The sequence below is a fragment of the Panulirus ornatus genome, chromosome 13 (genome assembly GCF_036320965.1).
Source record: "Panulirus ornatus isolate Po-2019 chromosome 13, ASM3632096v1, whole genome shotgun sequence".
Classification (NCBI taxonomy): domain Eukaryota; kingdom Metazoa; phylum Arthropoda; class Malacostraca; order Decapoda; family Palinuridae; genus Panulirus; species Panulirus ornatus.
Window position 1 is genome coordinate 6,893,236 of NC_092236.1, and position 22,439 is coordinate 6,915,674.

The following is a 22,439-nucleotide window of genomic DNA, read 5'->3' on the forward strand; positions in this document are numbered from 1 at the left end:
TTAAGTGACCATAATACTTTCTGTAATTCTTATCATGCAAATTCAGACAGAAAGATCAACCACCTAAACAAAGTATGAGTTTATCCTAATACATCTCTTCCATAAGCTTAACAGTGAAATACTCCTCAAAAACATGGTTGATTCTTTTTTACCAAGGCAGCAAAACTTACAAAGAGTCGTGTCCGAGATTGTGACACATTATGATTGTTCCTCCATATTGTAGTTCATTCAGTATTGAGCTTTGCTTTGTAGTTCATTATAAAATCATGTAGGAAAATAAGTTTTTAAATTGGCAAGTATCAAAGTATTTACCAAGTTATTTACCTACAGAAAAACAAGAAAAATCAGGTGACTTGGAGAAGCCTCAAAAACACCAACCATGTGAACAATTGACCATGTCGGTGTCATGTGGTTTGGATCCATTGGCTGTGAAGAGAGTTGTGATGTGACAAGGACCGCAAACACGGCTTCATTTATGTTTTGCTAGATCAAGAGTTGCAAGCAGTGAGTTAACATTTCAGATCAGATGAGTCTGCCATCAAAAATGCAGGTTTTTAGATTTTCAACATTTCATCAGGGTAAAGTTGCAAGTTCTGTGAATGAAGTCAGAATCTACAGAAGCAATAGATTACAGGATGCTTTCATCACACTTAGCATTCTTGATAATGCCATTATTTGTACACTTGAATTCGAACTTGATTGTCTTGACAGCTATATGAAAATATTTTGTTCCTGTAAAAATAATTTTTGCATGAATGTGAACTCACCTGGGTGCCCATGCATATTTCCCTGTTTGACAGTTTATTTAAAGATCACTGTCAGTATTATTTTTAGGCCTGAATGAATAATGCAGTTCATTTTGAGTATCAAGGTCAGATAGTGTGTGTCTTTAAAGACACTGATGTTAGTGAGTTTGAATATCTTTACCGATGTTTAAGCTGTTGTCATCATTTGACTGGTAGTGCTGATATTTGTGTAACTATCATTTTGGCCTAATGGAAAAGTTTAACTGGGAAAGTAACCCAAGTTATGGTACAACATTGATAATCTTCACAGAAATTAGTTTGCAGGTAAGAATTGCTACAGTTTGTAGATTATGGTCAGCCTTGAAATTTTCTTGGATATGTGAGATGATGTTCAGTATTTCTTTTCGGGGTTGAATCTTCCTACAAGTCTCAAAAGAATCTATAGGATCCCTAGTAGAAACCTCTTACCTTCTTGAAATATAAATACCTCTCACACCTCACTAACTTGTTCAGTGCTTGCAGCCCTCTCGATCAGACCAGGTCTGACCACCTCCTAAATACCTGTCATAAATGTAAGGTCATGGACTTGGAAATAACTCTAGCCTTCTTTTGTATGTTTTTTTTTTTTTTTTTCACCCTATCATGGATGAGTTTCCTTTTCTGATTTGTTTAGGGTGTGGTGTTTTTATATACACAAGCAACAAATGTGCAGGAATGCATTATACAATTAAAACACTGACTCCTCCAAAACAGAATACCACAGTTTACCATTAACCCCTAGACCCTTATCAGGCCTGAATCTCGGAGACCAGATTTACAAGATTTCATCCTGAAAGTGTTACATGATTTTACCCTCAATGAACCTTAGCTGTGCATCATCTTTGAAAATATATGGGGGTTGGACAGTGTTTTTTGCAGATGCTGTATTATATATTAAAATAAGACTGTGATACTTAAAGTTATAGAGTCAACTTGAATATATGACTCTTTATAGAACTATATATTACATTGAAATACATATATGTGTGTGTCAGAAGTGGAGGGAACAAGGAGAACTGGGAGACCAAATTTGATATGGAAGGATGGATTGAAAAAGATTTTGAGTGATTGGGGCTTGAACAGGAAGGGGAAAGGCATGCATGGAATAGAGTGAATTGGAACGATGTGGTATACTGGGGTCAATGTCCTTTTAGTGGACTGAACCAGGGCATGTGAAACGTCCAGAGTAAACCATGGAAAGGTGTGGGACCTCGATTTGGATAGGGAGCTGTGGTTTCCGTGCATTACACGACAGCTCGTGTGGATGTAAGTCACCAGAAAGCATAGAGGGAACATACTTGTACGTCCTGGAAGATTATAACTTCTCTCAGCAAGGAATATCTCTTCCTAGATTGAGATTTGTTTTGTTGTCTCAAACTGGCCTTAATTTCAGGACACATAATGTTAGGAATATAGCTTTCACTCTGGCCTTTCTGAGGAACCTCCCCTTGGAGGAGTTCAGCAAAAGGGGTCTTTGACACACTTTTGACATATTCCTTAGATTACACCATACTCAGTGTCGAGAATCAACCTTGTGTAATGCTAGGGTTACCTCCTTTTGGGTAGGTGGACCATATTAAGCCAGATGATCACTTTTTACTTTGGTAACCCTCTTCTTCCTCCAAGGTGGAATGCAGTCAAAGCTCACATGGTGACCCAACCTTAGAAGGAATGGTAAGTTCTGACGAATGAAAACCTGTTTCTCTTCGTGGGAGTGTACATTGAGCAGAATTTCTGGTTTGTACTTTCCATTAATCAAAAATCCATTTTTCTTCAGAGGAGTGTCCTGTGAGCAGTTTTCCAAGATTTTTGCTTCCTCTTTGGAAAACATTTCACTTAACTAACAAGTGATAAAAACCACTGGTCCATGTCCTAATAATTAATCCATGGATCAGTTCTCAGTGAATGTAGGTTTGCGGCAGGGGTGTGTGATGTCTCCATGGTTGTTTAATTTGTTTATGGATGGGGTTGTTAGGGAGGTGAATGCAAGAGTTTTGGAAAGAGGGGCAAGTATGAAGTCTGTTGGGGATGAGAGAGCTTGGGAAGTGAGTCAGTTGTTGTTCGCTGATGACACAGCGCTGGTGGCTGATTCATGTGAGAAACTGCAGAAGCTGGTGACTGAGTTTGGTAAAGTGTGTGGAAGAAGAAAGTTAAGAGTAAATGTGAATAAGAGCAAGGTTATTAGGTACAGTAGCGTTGAGGGTTAAGTCAATTGGGAGGTGAGTTTGAATGGAGAAAAACTGGAGGAAGTAAAGTGTTTTAGATATCTGGGAGTGGATCTGGCAGCGGATGGAACCATGGAAGCGGAAGTGGATCATAGGGTGGGGGAGGGGGCGAAAATTCTGGGGGCCTTGAAGAATGTGTGGAAGTCGAGAACATTATCTCGGAAAGCAAAAATGGGTATGTTTGAAGGAATAGTGGTTCCAACAATGTTGTATGGTTGCGAGGCGTGGGCTATGGATAGAGTTGTGCGCAGGAGGATGGATGTGCTGGAAATGAGATGTTTGAGGACAATGTGTGGTGTGAGGTGGTTTGATCGAGTGAGTAACGTAAGGGTAAGAGAGATGTGTGGAAATAAAAAGAGCGTGGTTGAGAGAGCAGAAGAGGGTGTTTTGAAGTGGTTTGGGCACATGGAGAGAATGAGTGAGGAAAGATTGACCAAGAGGATATACGTATTGGAGGTGGAGGGAACGAGGAGAAGAGGGAGACCAAATTGGAGGTGGAAAGAAGGAGTGAAAAAGATTTTGTGTGATCGGGGCCTGAACATGCAGGAGGGTGAAAGGAGGGCAAGGAATAGAGTGAATTGGAGCGATGTGGTATACCGGGGTTGACGTGCTGTCAGTGGATTGAATCAAGGCATGTGAAGCGTCTGGGGTAAACCATGGAAAGCTGTGTAGGTATGTATATTTGCGTGTGTGGACGTATGTATATACATGTGTATGGGGCGGGGTTGGGCCATTTCTTTCGTCTGTTTCCTTGCGCTACCTCGCAAACGCGGGAGACAGCGACAAAGTATAATAAATAAATAAAATAGTTCAAACATAATGGCCAGTGGGATGATGACATTCTCACCCTGTAGAGATTGTTCATTGGTCAGTGGGGACGCTTGGCCCAAGCAAGGAGGCACACCAAGTACATAGTTAGTGAAGGATAAGAAGCAATTACCTCAACAGAAGGCATGGAACTTGAGGTTTTCCACTCCCATGGATCCTAGAGATTCTCTCAAGGCTTGAGGAATAATGTCTCGAAGAGAGGCAACTTTTCATTCTTTAAAATGAACATTCCAGTGCTGTGTCTCATTTCCTAAGTATTGACAAATGCCTGTCACCCACAACACTCCTCCTCCTATTTTTTAAATTCTCATGCAGAATACATTGATAAAGGTGTACTGAGAAACATAATTATTCCTGGGAAGAGGAACAAGTGAATTTAGAGTTGTACAAGCACTGAGAACTTGTTCCTATTGATGATGGAATTTTATTTTAAAAAAAATTTCTTTTTATTATTTCAATGTTCAGCTTTAGCACACTTTCAGAAGCAAAAGCATGCTCATGGTTTAACAGCTGAGACACTAACAATGCACAGAAAACAGGTTTTCCATAGACCTGTATGCTTACCATCTCACAGTATTATGTGCTTGTTATTCAAGCCTTTGTTTTTCATTTGCACAAAAGTAGACTTAATCCTTTGCATAAACCATTGGGTTTTGTATGACCACTTTCTAAAACCTGTACGTGTACAGTTAAAGTTATTGATCAAATATTATAGCAACTTCTGACAAGAAATATAAACCTTAAAATCTATAACTACTGAGTAACTGTAAGTTAATGTTTTTCTGCTGCTGACAGAATTTGGAATTTTTCTTTCATTACAGAAAAATGCAGTCAGCATTCCCTGTTAGGATCCTTGCACTCTACCCTATAACTGAAAAATATACTCTTTAACAAACATAACATTTATTATCCAGATGAATCAGTTCTGTAGGAAGAGCATTGTGGCTCATATCACAACTGACCACTTAACCTAAATGAGACTTTTCATACATTACTGTTATCCACTACACCTCAGCCAGATTGAAATCCAATTATCTTAAAAGTTGAAACAACTGGATGAGACTTATGGATACCAGGATTGTGAGGATTTTACCATACTGGCATTAAATAAGGTTTAAATCTTTGGGTATGTATATAATTCAACAAGAACTTCTGTTTTTTAACATACAGTATACCGTAGCCTTGTATAAACTGCATTTTGGCATATACTGTGATAGTAAATTTGGACCATTAGTGGTCATGTTCAACAATTTTTAGGTCATACAAAACCAAGTTTAAATGTTATTGAAAAATGCTATTATCATAAAATTTTGATTTTTAAGAGAACAAATTTGTCATATAAATGAAGCTTATAATAATTTTTTATTCAGTATACAATAAACAAAGCATATTATATGAGGCAAGTATCTATGAGAAAACAATGATATTTCCTAAAATCATATTGCATCTCTTTAAACTGCACTAGTTGTTGCTTTCCTACAGCCTAGCTATATATAACATCAGAATCCTTTCAGTGTTCTCTCCTTGCAAACTTAACTTATATGACTATTATGAACAAGAGAAGATTTGGCAACGGTGACTGGTCGACTGGGTACTGTGGGGGGACAATGGAATCTTTATAGTCTATTGAGTTTAAAGTTTTCAAAGCAGAATCCTACATTTGAGAACCTGAATCCTAGTCCCTTCACAGTTCATAAGCAAGCATGGAAAAATTAGATTATATGCAGTAACAGATTTCTTTCAGGGTATTCACTATCATTTACAATATCTTTTTCTGCATGATTTTTTTTTTTTTTTTTTTTTACTTTTTTGATAGCATATAACTTATTTTCCCATGATAATTCAAGAATCTATATGACTTTAATATCTATCTACACGAGCAATAAATGATTTACAAATATTTCTGACACTTTAAAATATATTATGCTATTCTTTCCACTTACATTTCTTGTAAAATTAAGAAGTATGTTTTAAGTAAGTTATTATTCTCATAAGTTTCCTATCCCTACTTGGTCAAATATAATGCTCCACATACAAAGATGGCTATTATGCCAATAATGAAGTAATGCAGTCTACTAGATAAGGAAAAAATCTAATATTCTGATTCATTCAGCTTTAGCCATGCCTTTGAAAAGGTGGGACGGCTACATTTGAATTTCTTTTACTATTGTGCAGACCATGTAAAATATATGTCACAGTAGAACCTTTAAAACACATACATGTATTACATGTTCATGATACCAAAGTAATCAGAATCACAATATTGGGTAAAAAGTACTTATCATACAATGTGATTCTATGAAAAATCCATTAATGAGAAGTTTTAATTGAATTGCTCCAAGTAAACAAGAGATATACATTATTTCAAAATCAAATATATAATGTATTGATATTAGATTTTATCATAGATTTGTTTAATATTGTTTTGTTTTTAGAGCCAGTACTATTTTACCTGTTAAATATATCAGAACTGGCTATGGATTGACTGACCTAAGGTCAAAGTTCCAATACAGCAAGACATTGATAGCACCATGTTTAAATTATTTATTTCTTGAGTGACAAAGATTATAGCTGGTAATCTGCTTGATATTTTTCATGCTTCTTAAGGAAGAGGTTCGTATATATTCTAACAAACAGGTAATTATATGTGAGTGATTTCTGATTCATTGTTGTAATAGATCTCAGCATACAAAAGTGCCAATATGTACAAGACAGACAAAGCAATGAAATCAATGCAATGACAGTAATATCCAGGCTACTTTTGGAAACTGAAGGTTCTAGATGTATTGGTAGATTAAACTGTTTAACACAGATGTAACTGAATCTAATGACAATAGATAACAAAATGTCACCTGTACATGCATCATTCTTATATGAATGCAAAAATCTATTGCTTTGTCAAAGTCATAAATTATGAGTTTGATATTGAAGCTTATGTGATAAGGAATGATGGATTTAGTAGGTTACCAACTTTATGTTTAATAAGTGATTTTGGATTAGGATCATATCAAATGTGTCCCTACCACAAAGGGTTGTGCCAGAGCCACACCTGTGGCTGCTGCTTACTGTCATTTCTCTAGCAAACGGCCACATGAGGACCAACTGTTGTGAAACCTTCTACTTTCCTTAAGTGGCAAAGCTATGCAATTCTCATTCTATAACTTTTCTACATTTAAAAGTCCGGTCTACAAATGCCTATAGAAAGCCTGGATTGGGGTATGTTTTAACCATACCATGTTGGTCACTGTAAGAAAAAATCTTTTTATATATTTTTACTTTCCTGCCCCAAGAACCTCATAATATATACATAATTTTCTGCTAGTGAATGCATGGTGAAACTGGGATATCATGAACAAGGTGAACAACGTATGATTTGTACCACAATAGAATTTTAATTTTTAATCCAAAACCTTTCCATAAATACGAGGAATCTTTAAACTGATTGGAATAGCAAGAACTAAATCAATGGGTATCAGTTATATTCATGAAAACCAACTCTGTATCAAAATTAACAACAGACAATATAGGTAATAATTTCAAATGTACCATAGTTCATTTGCTAGTAGAAGTTAATGTTCTCTGAACTCATAAACTGAAGCAAAGTTCTGCAGTCTACACATGCATCTAATATCAAATATGTATTTTTGAGGTTCTACTGTGATACATACTACCAAGCCAGAAGTTTTGGTTCTTGAACAGGCAAATCTTAATGGTATAATATTACTAAATTTTGTTGCAATTCAAATTACTGTGATAATGAGAAAGAGTGTACAGTTTTTTCTTTGCCAAATTATTTATGACTTCTTAAAGGAGAAATATTTGTAAAACATTGAACACTGCCAGAGCTGCAAGGCAGACTATATAAAGCATTGAGCAACCAGGATGATAAAATTAAAATACAAAAATAGAAAGGGAGTCCTTAGAATTGTTCTGGAATTAATGCATTAAAAAAAAGTTCTGACTGTGATACTAGAACTTCTGAAATCCTGCTATAGTCTCCCTTACAGCCCCAATATTAAGATTCTATAATAAAATTGGTCCGCTCAAAGAAAATGAAATAAGTAGGTTGTCATGACTGGCAAAAAGACCCCTAGAATTATCACTGGAACAGTTCATCCTCTTTCTGTTTCAATTAACCTAGAAGGAGCTGGCCTACCTTTAAAACATTGAAGTTGCTAAAGTCTTTGCCAGCAACTTTTGGTCTAATAATTTTCTCATCCAAATGTCAACATCACTTGTCATTTATCTAATTATTCTAATTTAATCTTCTATTCAAAATGTAAAACCCATTTTAATAAATCACTGGTTAACATGAAGTAATTCTGATAACTTTCAGAAACTACAATGAAAGCTTTATTTAAGATTCACTTATAGACCACCTTCTTCACTGCCACTTACAGTTTTGTGTCCAGTCATTTTTATGTAGTATCCACATTTTATCTGCTTTTGTGCTTTAGTTCTAATAAAGGATCATTAACTCCAGGATGAAAAAGAAGTGATATGCACATAGGTAAATGCAATACGGTAGCACCTTTTTTCAATGGACTCATGTGACAGTTTAATAGTGTACTCATACACTCAGCAGTAGCAGCTACAACTTTCAATATTTAATTTATAGCTTCTTACAATCGTTTCAGTCAGTCATTTTAGAAGCAGATTTAAATTCTAAACTTAGGAAATTGAGAAATATTTAATTATAACCTTCTAAGTACTGTATATGATATTGCCTGAGAACTTTAAAACAGCAGTCCATCATCTTCATATCTAAAAATATAAAAGAAATATCCATCTCTGTTACATACCCAGTAATAACTCTCACTTTGTAAATTTTTTTTCGAAAAGCATCAACTCGTTTTTCTAAACGATGATTAACAATACTGAAAGACAGTATCCACAACATGTTTTCTTTCATATCAGATACATACAACTTTAATATTGCCTTGTTTAATTACTTATAGAAACTGAATCACCGATCTTACAGACTGCATATCACTGTGATGTCTCAGTAAAGATTTTGAACTTGGACCAGAGTTGTAACTGCATATTTCCTTGTAGACTCTGATCTGCTGCATGAGCTTAGCTCTTGAGAGTCGCATCTTGAGGGAAACTTGAGCTGATCGCATTTCCATAGTGTGTCATCTTTTAGGAGGATTATGTATCAAATAACCAAAATTCTATATGAATTTGACAAACACAACAGTCTGAGGTTATTGTGCTAGTTTTCAGCAGACTCAATGTGGATATGATTACCATCAGGAGTTTCATAAGACCACTACTGATGACACTTTACCGTTACTTTGGTATAAACTTCAGTCACTGATAACCATCCACACTCACTGGAAATATAATGCAAATTTATAACAGTGATAACCATCCACCCCCTCAGTGTGCACATGATGTAAACTTGTGACAAATGGCCATCCACTCACTGAAGACTCGATGTGGACTTGTGGACACCCTACTCTCATCACAAGCTTGGTATGGACTTATAACAGTGAGATAAACCCACTTGCATGGTACATGCAATACAGATTCGTGAGTGATGGACATCCATTCTCACTGGAAACTTAATGTGGACTTGTGACAGTGAGGAACATCCCCTTTCACAGAAGAGTTGACATGGACTTGGTACAGTGATGGATGTCCACTCTCACCAGACATGTGTGAAGTTGTAACAGTGGTGGATGTCCACTCTTGTGGAGCAACTGACATGGACATGTGACAGTGATAGAAGTCCATTCACATGGGGGACGTGCTATGAACAGTAATTGATGCCCACTCTCACCACACATATGATAAGAACATGTGGCAATGATGGACAACCACTCTCACAGGAGCCTTGGTGAGGACGTTTACACTGTCACTGGAAATGGACTTGTGACAATAACAGACATCCACTCTCAGTGGAGATGCTGTACCCATACGACAGTGCAGTGATGGATGTCCACTCTCACTTGAGATTTGATGTGGACTTGTAAAATGGATGACCATCCACTTTCACTGAAGACTTTTTTGGGTTTCTGATCTAGCTAACTGTTTGTTCCAATGTTGAGTGTTGACAGCTTGGGTATCATAAATGACTTCCCAGTCTGCAAGACCCAAACAAAGTATTAATATTCAACCAATATTAGTTATCAACATTCTTACTTTCCTAAGTATTATCTGATACAATACAAGTCTTATAGACATCATCCATGATCAGATATGTATGCTATAATAATAATAATAATAATAACTGCTGCTGTTCAAAAAGTTTTTTTTTAGCAAAAAATCATTCACATGTTTCTTCACATGTACTCTTTTGTACTCCACATCTTCAGAACACAAACTAGTACTATAAAATTTTCAAACTTTGGTTTCTTTCATATACTTAACAACATCAATCATGTCATACTGAAAAGCAGAGATCTGGTCATCTTGTCACACTAACATCCAAGCATAAGAATTCTTGCATGAAGGGATACATCCTGTGGTAGTGGATGATGGCAAAAACAGATGTACGAGTCAATTTTTTTTGTACCAAATCTTTTATGTTCTCTTACTGAGACATGATTAGATAAATCTCACAGCAGGAAAACAAATTTCATGGGTAAAAACTTTTTCACTGAATTTTGAAATGATTAAAAAATGCTGTTTAATAATATATATACTATATCTATATTTCCCATTTATTCTGGTCATTATAAAGCTGTAAAATGCATGGAACGATTCCAACAAACAAGACATATATTGAGTCTCTCATCACCCATTATATATTTCCCATTTATTTTGTCAGTTATTATAAGGCTGTAAGATGTATGCACTCATTCCCACAAACAAGATAATGTAGTGGATCTCTCATCAACCATTAAACTGTAAGCTCATCATAACCACTTAACAAATAACTGAACATAGTGGTATCATAGTGATAATTTAAACTCAAAAACTTTATTAGCTGAAATTATCATTTAGGCTTAATTATTAAATAATCAGGGCATACTATCAGATCATATATCATGAAAAAAAACTTGCTACAGTTGCTGCTGTTTTATGGATATTGCACAGTTCATTTATGGTAAAAATTGTACAAAGAGCGTAAAATATTTTTGAATATGTACTGCACTTATGATGTACAAAAATGAGCATTACTCTTGAAAATGGTATACCTCATTAAAGACTATACAATACATTAATGTATCTTATAAATGCAAATTTTTTTTAGTGAAAATATAATAGTACTACCAGTTTTCTCTCTCTGCATTTTACCCCTAAAATTGATATACCAAACTAATAATAATAATAATCTTCCAAGCTAATTGTTTTCCACCATTCTTTTTTAAAAATAAACCACGTCAACTGATTAGTATCTATTATGCCATTTTCCATTACACAACTGGATGTACTTAACAGATTCTTCTAAATCCACTGAATTACAATCCTGTAAACTGTACTGACCTAATTCTCCATGAGTAGTTAAAAACCGGTTTCCTAAATTAGCCCTAAGTTAGCTCATTCACCTCACAAAAGCACGCACTTCTTGTTCCTCTCTTCTATCGTGTCCCTACCATTTTGCCTAATCTTTTCCCCGCTCCATATATCTAACTTCTTAATTCTCTTTCTATCTTGACTCTTTATACAACACTCTGAGCACTCAAACTATAAGTCATTAGCATTTCTCAAAACATACCTCTGCCAAACCCAATATGTTTACATACATATGAAATATACATTATATACATATACACATGACAGCTAGCAATTAGATGTGTGCAAATGAGACAGTTTGTTCATCTGTTCCTAACATTACCTTATGAAGTGAGAAGGCAATGATGTACACATAGAAGTAAAGGAATTTATCAGTTATATATGATTCAGGCATGTATGAACTGTTTACTTGCTTGTAGTTTTCATGTCCTCTAGTTCTATGCAACAGGCAAGTTAAGAGCTAAGTTACACACAAATCCAGATCACAGCTTCACTCTGTCTATAACCAGAAGGAAAGGTTTCATCACATACAATCACTACAGAACACATAGACAAAAGCCACACAAAAAAAAAATTAAAATATGGCCTTCATACTCTCCTCCAATAGCATTTTAACACCCAGAAACTGCTTTTTTTAATGTATCCCAGAACATTACAACAACCAGCTTACCATCCAATACCCTTTGGAATATTTTTTCCTCCATTCAGTCAAGACTACTAAGAATGCAATCCATTTTCTAAAACCTAAATTCTTGTCACCTTCAGTCCACTTAAATAAGATGTATGCTTTGATTCTTCTCTTTTACACAATGTCACTTATTTGCTTCATTCTTAGTTTTCAATTTTTATTACAATCCTATTTTACTCGCAAATTCTATTTCTCCGATAATTCACATTTTCCTGTAATGCATTTGTCAATATCTTTAGTACATTTCAGTATCATTTGTATAAATGGCATTAATTGTTATCACCCCCTTTCATGATTCTCTAATGGAAATTCTCTCTCTATTGGCAAAACCTCTCACTGTACCATCATCTTGAACTATGAAAAATGACACAGCAACTCCCTGCCTAACCTTATCATTTATATCACTTGCTCCTCCCCTAAATCTGACCTCTCCCTCATTTCCCCTTCTGGAATATTTTGTACTGTTAACAGTAACTACTTTCTTAATCCATACAGTCTCATATATTCTAAAACCCTTCCCTCCTCTCTACCAGATACCTATATCGATCAATACAAGCAGTAAACATGTCACATTTGTCTAACATTTATTCAGTAGGCATTTTGCATGGTTAGAATGAAGTACATTAATTGATCCAGTAATTCTTTTAGCACCATAATCTTATATAACTGTCAAAGACTGCTACTACAAGCAATAAATGCATATTTAATGGCAAAAAATTCAACAGGATACTTCCTTGCTAAATACATCAAGTCTCATTTAAGGGTCTTAACTTATAGAAGAAAATATATATATATATATATATATATATATATAATAAAATGAAAAATAAAGTTTTATGAAGTCTTGCACACAATAATCAGTTGTCCATACCTGTCTTGGTGAGAAATAGAGAATGAAATCAGTCTAAGAAGACATAAAAGACATAAAGAATATACAACTAAAAAATTCCTTAAGGTAATATATGTAATGTGTCCTCTTACTGGCTGCCAAATTCTGAACATATGATGAATACTTACATCTCAATTAGTATAATTAAATTCAACTCAATTTTGTCATGAAGCATAATTGTCACCACCTATGAAGGAATCAGTAAACCATATCACTAGTTTCTCCGTGTATGGTTACAACACTTAACTCTTAAAGGACATCATGCAGGTGACTACAGTTCAAATGACCACCCTACTGTACTTCATTGTTGGGAATAAGATGATGCATTTGGAAACGCACTACAATACTTTACAGTGCTGAAGCATTTGATATGAGGTTATTACCATTAATATTCAAAAGGCAAACTGAAATTATTGCTGGAAAAACCTGAAAGGGCTTAATAACTTTTTACAATGAGTCCTGATTTACTACTCTGTATTTTCTAAACATAGAGACAATAAAGTTAATTCTTCTTCACCGCATAAGATCTTAGCTATCACTGATCAACCATTACTGTGTTTTTAACGTATATTTTAGTGTCATTATAATTTCAATTTAATCCTGCAAACCTATTTTAATGCAACTTCCACTATACCGTTATAAAGCATATCAATTAAACTGAATCATATTTAATGAAATATCAAAGAATGTCAGCAACTACATTGTTTGGGGAAGATTCTGCTTATGCCAAAATATGCAGACTGCAGGTGATGTATATGATAAACATAAACAGTGCTAAGAATTATGGTGGGTATAATATAGATAAATGAAGACTAAGGTGTGAAAGCTGTGAAAGGATGTCAATTAATGGAAGTTGAAAATTCTATCTAAATTATCTCACTTTTTCAGCTTAGTGAAGTGTGGATAAGATTTGTTTGTAAAAGTAATCAAATGCATTTTCATATATGTTGGTAAAATGAGTCAGAATGTAATGGCTTAACAAAGCAACAAATATAGATGTCTTTTCAGACTAATCTTATGAGAAAGGAGATAATGAGAAGTGATAAAACTGGAGATATGATGTTACTGATGGAATTATTATAAGAATAAGATAATTAGTGATGTACAGAAATCTGGAAAGAATTTCTGAGCGTGAAAGAATGGCAGAGGAAATGTACCTACATCAGACAAAACAAAGAGAGAACTAAAGGTAAAGTAAAGGAATTGGTAAAGGTAAATATATGAACAGTAATGGTTACTGTGTGAAAGTGGAAAGAAATGAGGCACTTTGAAGATATTCTACCTTACTTATCTCCTGTATGGTGAGAAAAAGGTCTTTAGGACATGATGATGATCTATCTATCTATCTATCTATTTTTTTTTTTTTGTCGGTCTCCCGCGTTTGCGAGGTAGCGCAAGGAAACAGACGAAAGAAATGGCCCAACCCACCCCCATACACATGTATATACATACGTCCACACACGCAAATATACATACCTACACAGCTTTCCATGGTTTACCCCAGACGCTTCACATGCCCTGATTCAATCCACTAACAGCACGTCAACCCCGGTATACCACATCGATCCAATTCACTCTATTCCTTGCCCTCCTTTCACCCTCCTGCATGTTCAGGCCCCAATCACACAAAATCTTTTTCACTCCATCTTTCCACCTCCAATTTGGTCTCCCACTTCTCCTCGTTCCCTCCACCTCCGACACATATATCCTCTTGGTCAATCTTTCCTCACTCATTCTCTCCATGTACCCAAACCATTTCAAAACACCCTCTTCTGCTCTCTCAACCACGCTCTTTTTATTTCCACACATCTCTCTTACCCTTACGTTACTTACTCGATCAAACCACCTCACACCACACATTGTCCTCAAACATCTCATTTCCAGCACATCCATCCTCCTGCGCACAACTCTATCCATAGCCCACGCCTCGCAACCATACAACATTGTTGGAACCACTATTCCTTCAAACATACCCATTTTTGCTTTCCGAGATAATGTTCTCGACTTCCACACATTCTTCAAGGCTCCCAGGATTTTCGCCCCCTCCCCCACCCTATGATCCACTTCCGCTTCCATGGTTCCTTCCGCTGCCAGATCCACTCCCAGATATCTAAAACACTTTACTTCCTCCAGTTTTTCTCCATTCAAACTTACCTCCCAACTGACTTGACCCTCAACCCTACTGTACCTAATAACCTTGCTCTTATTCACATTTACTCTTAACTTTCTTCTTTCACACACTTTACCAAACTCAGTCACCAGCTTCTGCAGTTTCTCACATGAATCAGCCACCAGCGCTGTATCATCAGCGAACAACAACTGACTCACTTCCCAAGCTCTCTCATCCCCAACAGACTTCATACTTGCCCCTCTTTCCAAAACTCTTGCATTCACCTCCCTAACAACCCCATCCATAAACAAATTAAACAACCATGGAGACATCACACACCCCTGCCGCAAACCTACATTCACTGAGAACCAATCACTTTCCTCTCTTCCTACACGTACACATGCCTTACATCCTCGATAAAAACTTTTCACTGCTTCTAACAACTTGCCTCCCACACCATATATTCTTAATACCTTCCACAGAGCATCTCTATCAACTCTATCAGATGCCTTCTCCAGATCCATAAATGCTACATACAAATCCATTTGCTTTTCTAAGTATTTCTCACGTACATTCTTCAAAGCAAACACCTGATCCACACATCCTCTACCACTTGTGAAACCACACTTCTCTTCCCCAATCTGATGCTCTGTACATGCCTTCACCCTCTCAATCAATACCCTCCCATATAATTTACCAGGAATACTCAACAAACTTATACCTCTGTAATTTGAGCACTCACTCTTATCCCCTTTGCCTTTGTACAATGGCACTATGCACGCATTCCGCCAATCCTCAGGCACCTCACCATGAGTCATACATACATTAAATAACCTTACCAACCCCCTTTTTTAATAAATTCCACTGCAATACCATCCAAACCTGCTGCCTTGCCGGCTTTCATCTTCCGCAAAGCTTTTACTACCTCTTCTCTGTTTACCAAATCATTTTCCCTAACCCTCTCACTTTGCACACCACCTCGACCAAAACACCCTATATCTGCCACTCTATCATCAAACACATTCAACAAACCTTCAAAATACTCACTCCATCTCCTTCTCACATCACCACTACTTGTTATCACCTCCCCATTTGCGCCCTTCACTGAAGCTCCCATTTGCTCCCTTGTCTTACGCACTTTATTCACCTCCTTCCAGAACATCTTTTTATTCTCCCTAAAATTTAATGATACTCTCTCACCCCAACTCTCATTTGCCCTCTTTTTCACCTCTTGCACCTTTCTCTTGACCTCCTGTCTCTTTCTTTTATACATCTCCCACTCAGTTGCATTTTTCCCTGCAAAAATCATCCAAATGCCTCTCTCTTCTCTTTCACTAATAATCTATCTATCTATCTATCTATATCACTGATGCCCATTCTCTTCAGGAGCTCCATTGTGGGGGTGGCAATGGCATAAGAATCTCAATAATTGGTGAATTCCAGTGATGCTTCTTAGCCTTTAGTGCTTTACTCTTTAAAAGCCACTGGCAAAGGGCAACTCTACTGCAGTGTTTTCTCAGGCTCCTCCCTAATGTTCCTCTTTTTTTATGTTGAAGGCTCCAGTTTTGAACAAAAGTCCACATCAAGGACAGGCCTTAATTATAATAGAGAAAATAATGAAAAGAAAAAAGGAAAAGACAAGGGAAAGTATTCACGAATTTTGGAGGAAGTGAAAAACAAGTCTTTAATATGTGCCAGGTTATAGTTATTAGGAAAGACATGAGAAGGTAGAATTCCAAAGCATCAACATATAGGGAAAGAAGCAGTTATCAAAACAGCACACCCAAGTTGCTGATGGCTACAGCGATCATGTGATGCAGCAGCTTGCCAAGTATTGTGGGGGTACACAAGCAGCCATCTTTTAGGAGCAAAAGCCAAAGTGATACCTATTGAAAAGGGAAAGTGAACCAACAATGCAGTGTTGAGTAAAAGTGTCAAGTTGGGAAGTTAGCCTGGGACATTTTATACATTGGACTGCTTTCAACTCAACCCTGTCAAGTAAGGATACAGAGACAGAACTACCCAAGACATGAAAGCAGTACTTCATACAAGGACAAATCAATCCTTTGTATAAATGGAGTAACTGTTCAGAAGAAAAGAAGTTTCGACATCTAAACATTACACCCAGTCCTTCTGACTGCTTCTAAGTAATGTACTTATCATTCCTGCCTAATGTTCCACCCTACTGCCTCTACCTGATGCTACGATCTAATGGTCCTACCCACTGATTCGACCTAATGCTCCTGTCTAATGTCCTACCTACTACTTATATCTACTGCAAGAAAATCTAGTTACGAAGAATGAACTACATGAGTTAAGTGTTGTCAAGTGTTATGTGAGACAAGGAGACATTAAATGTTTGTGGATGATGATACTGAGATATTATATGCTTGTGGTGATGATATATATTACAAGAATTAAACAATCTAAGAACAAAATTTTCCTTGGCTGATGGGAAGTGTAAACAATTATGACAATACAACTGTAAATTTCTCATAGCTCAATAAGGCTCCCTTGATTTACTGTGTTACAGCAGGTTTACAGAGTATATGTGAATATAATTTACTGGCAGCTCACTACTGGATGACGTTCAGTCATTTTCTAAAAACAAAAAATCGAAAAAACTTACTGGTTTGCAGGATGATACAGGTATTTGAAAAAAAAACTATTATATTATGCCAGTTAGGCTTTCCTAAATCTGTTTTGAATATATGTGCAATAACCAAGTACCATCAATAAGGCAACTGCTTCTCAACCTATGAGAGGCTGTGTAGTGTAATATATTCTCCATAATGGATAAAATCAGTTTGTTTATAAAAGTCATCTCCATAACACCTAAATGTCCTTGCATGTGTACCCTTTAAGAAAAAAGAACACTGCAGTATCATACTCTGGATCTACTTCTGCCAATTCAAAATGAAGCAAAACACCAAAACACCCACTGAAGCAGAATGTGATAACATGACAGATAATGTTGTATATCTTTTAAAATATTGACCAATACTGTGTGTTTTCCTCCTACCAATAATCAAGATTCTATTGAACTATTTTTCAATGTATGTATATGGCTGTAAAAGATGTTGGATTCTAAATTATCTGTAATAATTCCTGATTTCACAAAAAAATGTAGACCCATTTTCTTTCATGACATTTGTCTTACTGAACCCTTTGATATAGTTGTCTAAATCAGAGGGTGTCATACAAGAACTGCAGTCACATACTATGCCTAAAAGCTCTATTAGCAATTGGGGTTGTGCATCATGAGTAATTTCTTAGCCTCCACGACACAGAGAAGTTCAACAGAATGCGTGTATATGTATGTGTGATTACCATTCATGTGTCACACGGAAAAAGTTCAACACTCTCAATGCCCCATCTCCTAATCTTGTATATATACATGCCATGTCTTTACTCTTATGTTTACACACGCAAACACTCACACACCCAAGCCTAAGCCAGGTACCCATTTATCAACCAGTCCAGTGCCATGCTAAGGATTCAAACCTAGGCGGGTCCAGTCACTGCAGAAGTCTGTGTGTGTGTGTGTCTGTGTGATTAGGTAAATATACAGTATGAGGGAGCTATACATCTCTGTGACCCCATCTTTTGAGCTTTTTCTATCATACAACTTCTTAAAGTTTTGTATGCTGTTAGCATTCACGGTCATAACTTAGCTAATTCATTCATCCACTAATAATCCTTGATTAGTTTGTTGTTTTGGCCTCTGGTTTCTCCATCTTTACATCTCAAATAAAATGTTAATTACTGATACTGTCAATCTGGTTCGAGAACTTTCTGTCTGTGATCAAGTCCCTTAATCTTCTTTTTTCAATGGAGGGCAAATTTCTGCCCTTCAACCTATTCCTCTAACTCGGCCACCTTAGTTCAGATATCATCATCTCTGTCCTTCTCTGAACCTTGTATACTAATTCTTTATGCTTCTTTAAATGTGCTGTCAAATTTGAGAGGCATATTCTATGTCTGAAATATACTTTATTTAGTGTGCTGAATTTCTCCTTACCCATGAACTTAAATGCAAGTCTTATATTTGCCAGGAGAGAGTTTGCATCCTTGACAGTCCTCCTGAGATGGTGTTCCATCCCTTTTACAAACAAGACTTGTTGCTTATTCCCTGCTACACTAAATTCATATCAAAGCCTTTCACAATATACCATTGTGTGCATAATTACTCATTTGTTGTTACCTTTGTTTATGTTATAAGGAGCTTTAAATTCATGGGACCTCACTTCTCATCCTTGCATTCCTATAATTCTTTTAATTTTTTGCTTAATTTGGTCTGTGTCCACAGCTTTGTTCCTGAAAAAATGCTTCATCACATCTCTCCACACACTTTTCCTGCCCAACATTCAGTTATACTCTCCTGTTTTAGATTCTCTGTAGACTTCAAAGAAATGTTCTCTATTAATGGCACTACGGCCTCCTAGGCATTTCTATATAGTTATATCTCTCCTTAACTTTCTTTTCTTCAAAGCTCACCTCACTCAATTTTTGTACCATTCTTGTTGCATTCCTGTGAAATCTATCCTGCATTTTCTTATAACCTCTCACTTGATGAGACCTAACTGATGTGGCATATTCTAACTTTGGACAAATGTATGTCAAGTGTATTTTTCCTAAACATCTTTTTTCATGTACTTGGAGGAAGTTCTGATATTTACCAAAGTATAATTTGTTTTCTACATGATCCTTATCACATGATCTGATGACAAGTTTAGGATTCTCATTCAACTCCGGAGTTCCTTTCACATTATAACGCTTGTGAATTGTTTCTTCAGTATGGTAATTGCTAGCTGATCTGTTTAGCCCCTTCCTATCTATATGATTCTGTATTTTCCAATGTGAAATTTCATGAACCATTTCTTCAACCACTACTGCAACTTATAATTACTTATTTGTACAGTATAGGGGGAGCATTTGACTCACAGGGTCCCATATCTTGAACTTTCTTTACCATTCAGTAGCTTTTTAATCATCTTTATGGTATACTGATAGCATCTACAGTTTCATCATTCAGTTTTCTCCAACCATCTGCCAACATACACTAAATCTTCATTTCCTTCCTATAAAGCTTTTTGCTAAGCTTCTTGTCACGCTCTCTGTTTTTATCATCATTACATTTCAAGAATAACTGTTCACTTTCAACATTATTCAACTGATTTTGGAAACTTGACCCCTTACTCTTCTCTCCTCCATGGTATGCAGATTTCTAGACCTCATTCTCTCTTTGTAGCTCAGCTTTCTTACATTATGTACCAACTCACAAGCCTTTCTCTGGACTCTTTGATTTTAATTTTTATGCTTCCTTATGTGTGATGGCCATGTTTATGGAGTATATTCCAGTTCTGGTCTAATATATAGATTGTAAATAGTTTACCAAGCATATCCTTATCCATTATACTTACAGCAGAAAGTATATCTCCTTTTCAATTCTTTATGCGTAATTCAGTCAACAGGTGAGGCACAACGTTAACTACTTTCTTTCTCTTACGGATTCCTATAGCTTATTTCCCAATACATTATAATCTCACTGAGAGCTCCTTTCACTGTGTTCCATCCGCATTACTTTGCATTTATTATGATTGAGTTCCATCATTCATTTATCAAACCAACTTTGAAGTTGATCAAGGTGTAAATATGCAATTATGTGTGTGTGTGTTGCAGGAATGGACATGCAAATTTTAGGATTTAGATATACTGATATACAAAAGCTTCAAATGTAGCATGACTGCTTGGTGAAAGACAGAGTCCTGCTTTGTCACCAATGAGTGCGAGATGGTTATTTAGCAACATTATGACAGTGAAAAGAAAATTAGTATAGCAGCAAAACAAGCATACTCCAATTAGTACATTTACAGAAAGAAATCTTTGTGATACAAAATAGATTTTTGATATCTATCAAATTTCAATATGTAAAAATGTAAATAAAATTCATGCAATAGCTATGATGCCAACCCCCATGGCATTACACACAACATCAATGTCTCACCAGCTGGGGGTTGTTAGGAAGCATGCAGGTTACTTCTCCAGTCACTACTAGGATGGTGGGGGAGCATCCTTCCCTTTGCTGAAGTGTACTATTGATCTGATCCCCTTCACTGAAGTCTAGGAAGACAGATGAGGATAAGGACGTTGGCTAAGCATCTAAAATTTGTCAAAACTTTGGAATGTGACGCAGGAATATCTTTCCTACAGACAGGTTTAGAGTAAAAATAAACTAACAAAACTGAACTAGAGTAACTGTTTCAACACTGGTATGCATACCTAACATCCATATCAATGAACATTATAAAGCATCCTTTTGACATTCAGGAATTCTTTATTTAGCATTTATCATTATTGAATTCATAAGTATCATATGACAGCAGATTCTCAGTACATGGTCAACAACTATATAATTTTGCTTATGGCATAAAAGAAGAGAAAATGAAAAATCAATGTTTTTATGTCAGTGATTGGTTTTTAGAATATCAAATATTTTTCCCTTTTGCTGTACATTATTTTATATTAACCCTTATCTGAGAAGAAAACCAAAATTTTCAAATCATGTATAAAGTTCTCATTATCATCAACTTTCATTATCCAGGTTACAGAAACTGTATCAGCTGGTTACTAGATAAAATATGACTACAATGACTTTTACTGGTGGCTCAAATGGGCAAAACACACAGTGCAATCCACTCTATTGTTTATCAAACACTGTCAACTTCATACTATCCTTTCATAGTGACACTTCCAACATCTGTATATCTTATTATTTACCTATAATATAATAACCCTTCTTTCTTTTTTCTACCTACTTCAACTTACCCTTAACCCTTAAATGATGGGCGACCCGAAAAGTCGATCACAATATGGACACAAAAGAAGGTCTTCATACTTTCTTTCTCAATATAAATTGAAATATATACAAGTAAAAAAAAAAAATAAGTAAAAAAATAAAAAAGGTACCACAATTTCTATGGCCATGATATAACACTGAAGATAATGCATATATCCCCAAGAGGAATGGTGGAAGAGAAGGGTCTAGAAATTTGTGTCATTCAAATCATGTTTCTATTTATCTGTTTGCTATCATAAAATAAAAGAAATACATGTAAAATGAAAGGATACATACAAAATAGTAAACTACCTTACTTTACATATCCATAGCATAATGCTGAAATTAACATGCATACCCCTCACATGAATGGTGGAGGAAGACTTTTGGAGTGTGTGTGTCATTTATATTTTCTGTTTCTCATCATCAAATGAAAGAAATGCATGTAAAAGTAAAGGATATATGCAAAAATGTGAGCTAACATACTTCACATGTCCATGGTATGTCATAGAAGTTAATGCATAGTCCCCAAAAGAGTGATTGAGAACTGGTGGAGAAGGCTTTGCACCAAAAGTGTCACTGACTATTCACTTATGCTTATGCTACAAGAGG

General features: G+C 35.9%; 1 protein-coding gene across 5 annotated transcripts in view; it reads right to left on the reverse strand.

Annotated features, from left to right (window-relative positions):
• Positions 1-5,620: 5,620 nt before the first annotated feature.
• Positions 5,621-22,439, reverse strand: part of RSG7 (Regulator of G-protein signaling 7) — a 143,841-nt gene continuing 127,022 nt past the window's right edge. For 2 of the 5 annotated variants that reach the window (XM_071668530.1, XM_071668529.1), the window contains exons 13-14: positions 20,997-21,112; positions 9,790-9,927 (exon numbers count right to left, since the gene is read on the reverse strand). In XM_071668530.1, coding sequence (XP_071524631.1) covers positions 21,044-21,112 — 69 coding nt within the window. In that variant the 3' untranslated portion in view covers positions 9,790-9,927; positions 20,997-21,043. Of the gene's footprint in view, positions 9,928-20,996; positions 21,113-22,439 lie in introns of all 5 variants that reach the window. The other 3 variants (XM_071668532.1, XM_071668533.1, XM_071668531.1) reach the window with 3 other exon arrangements.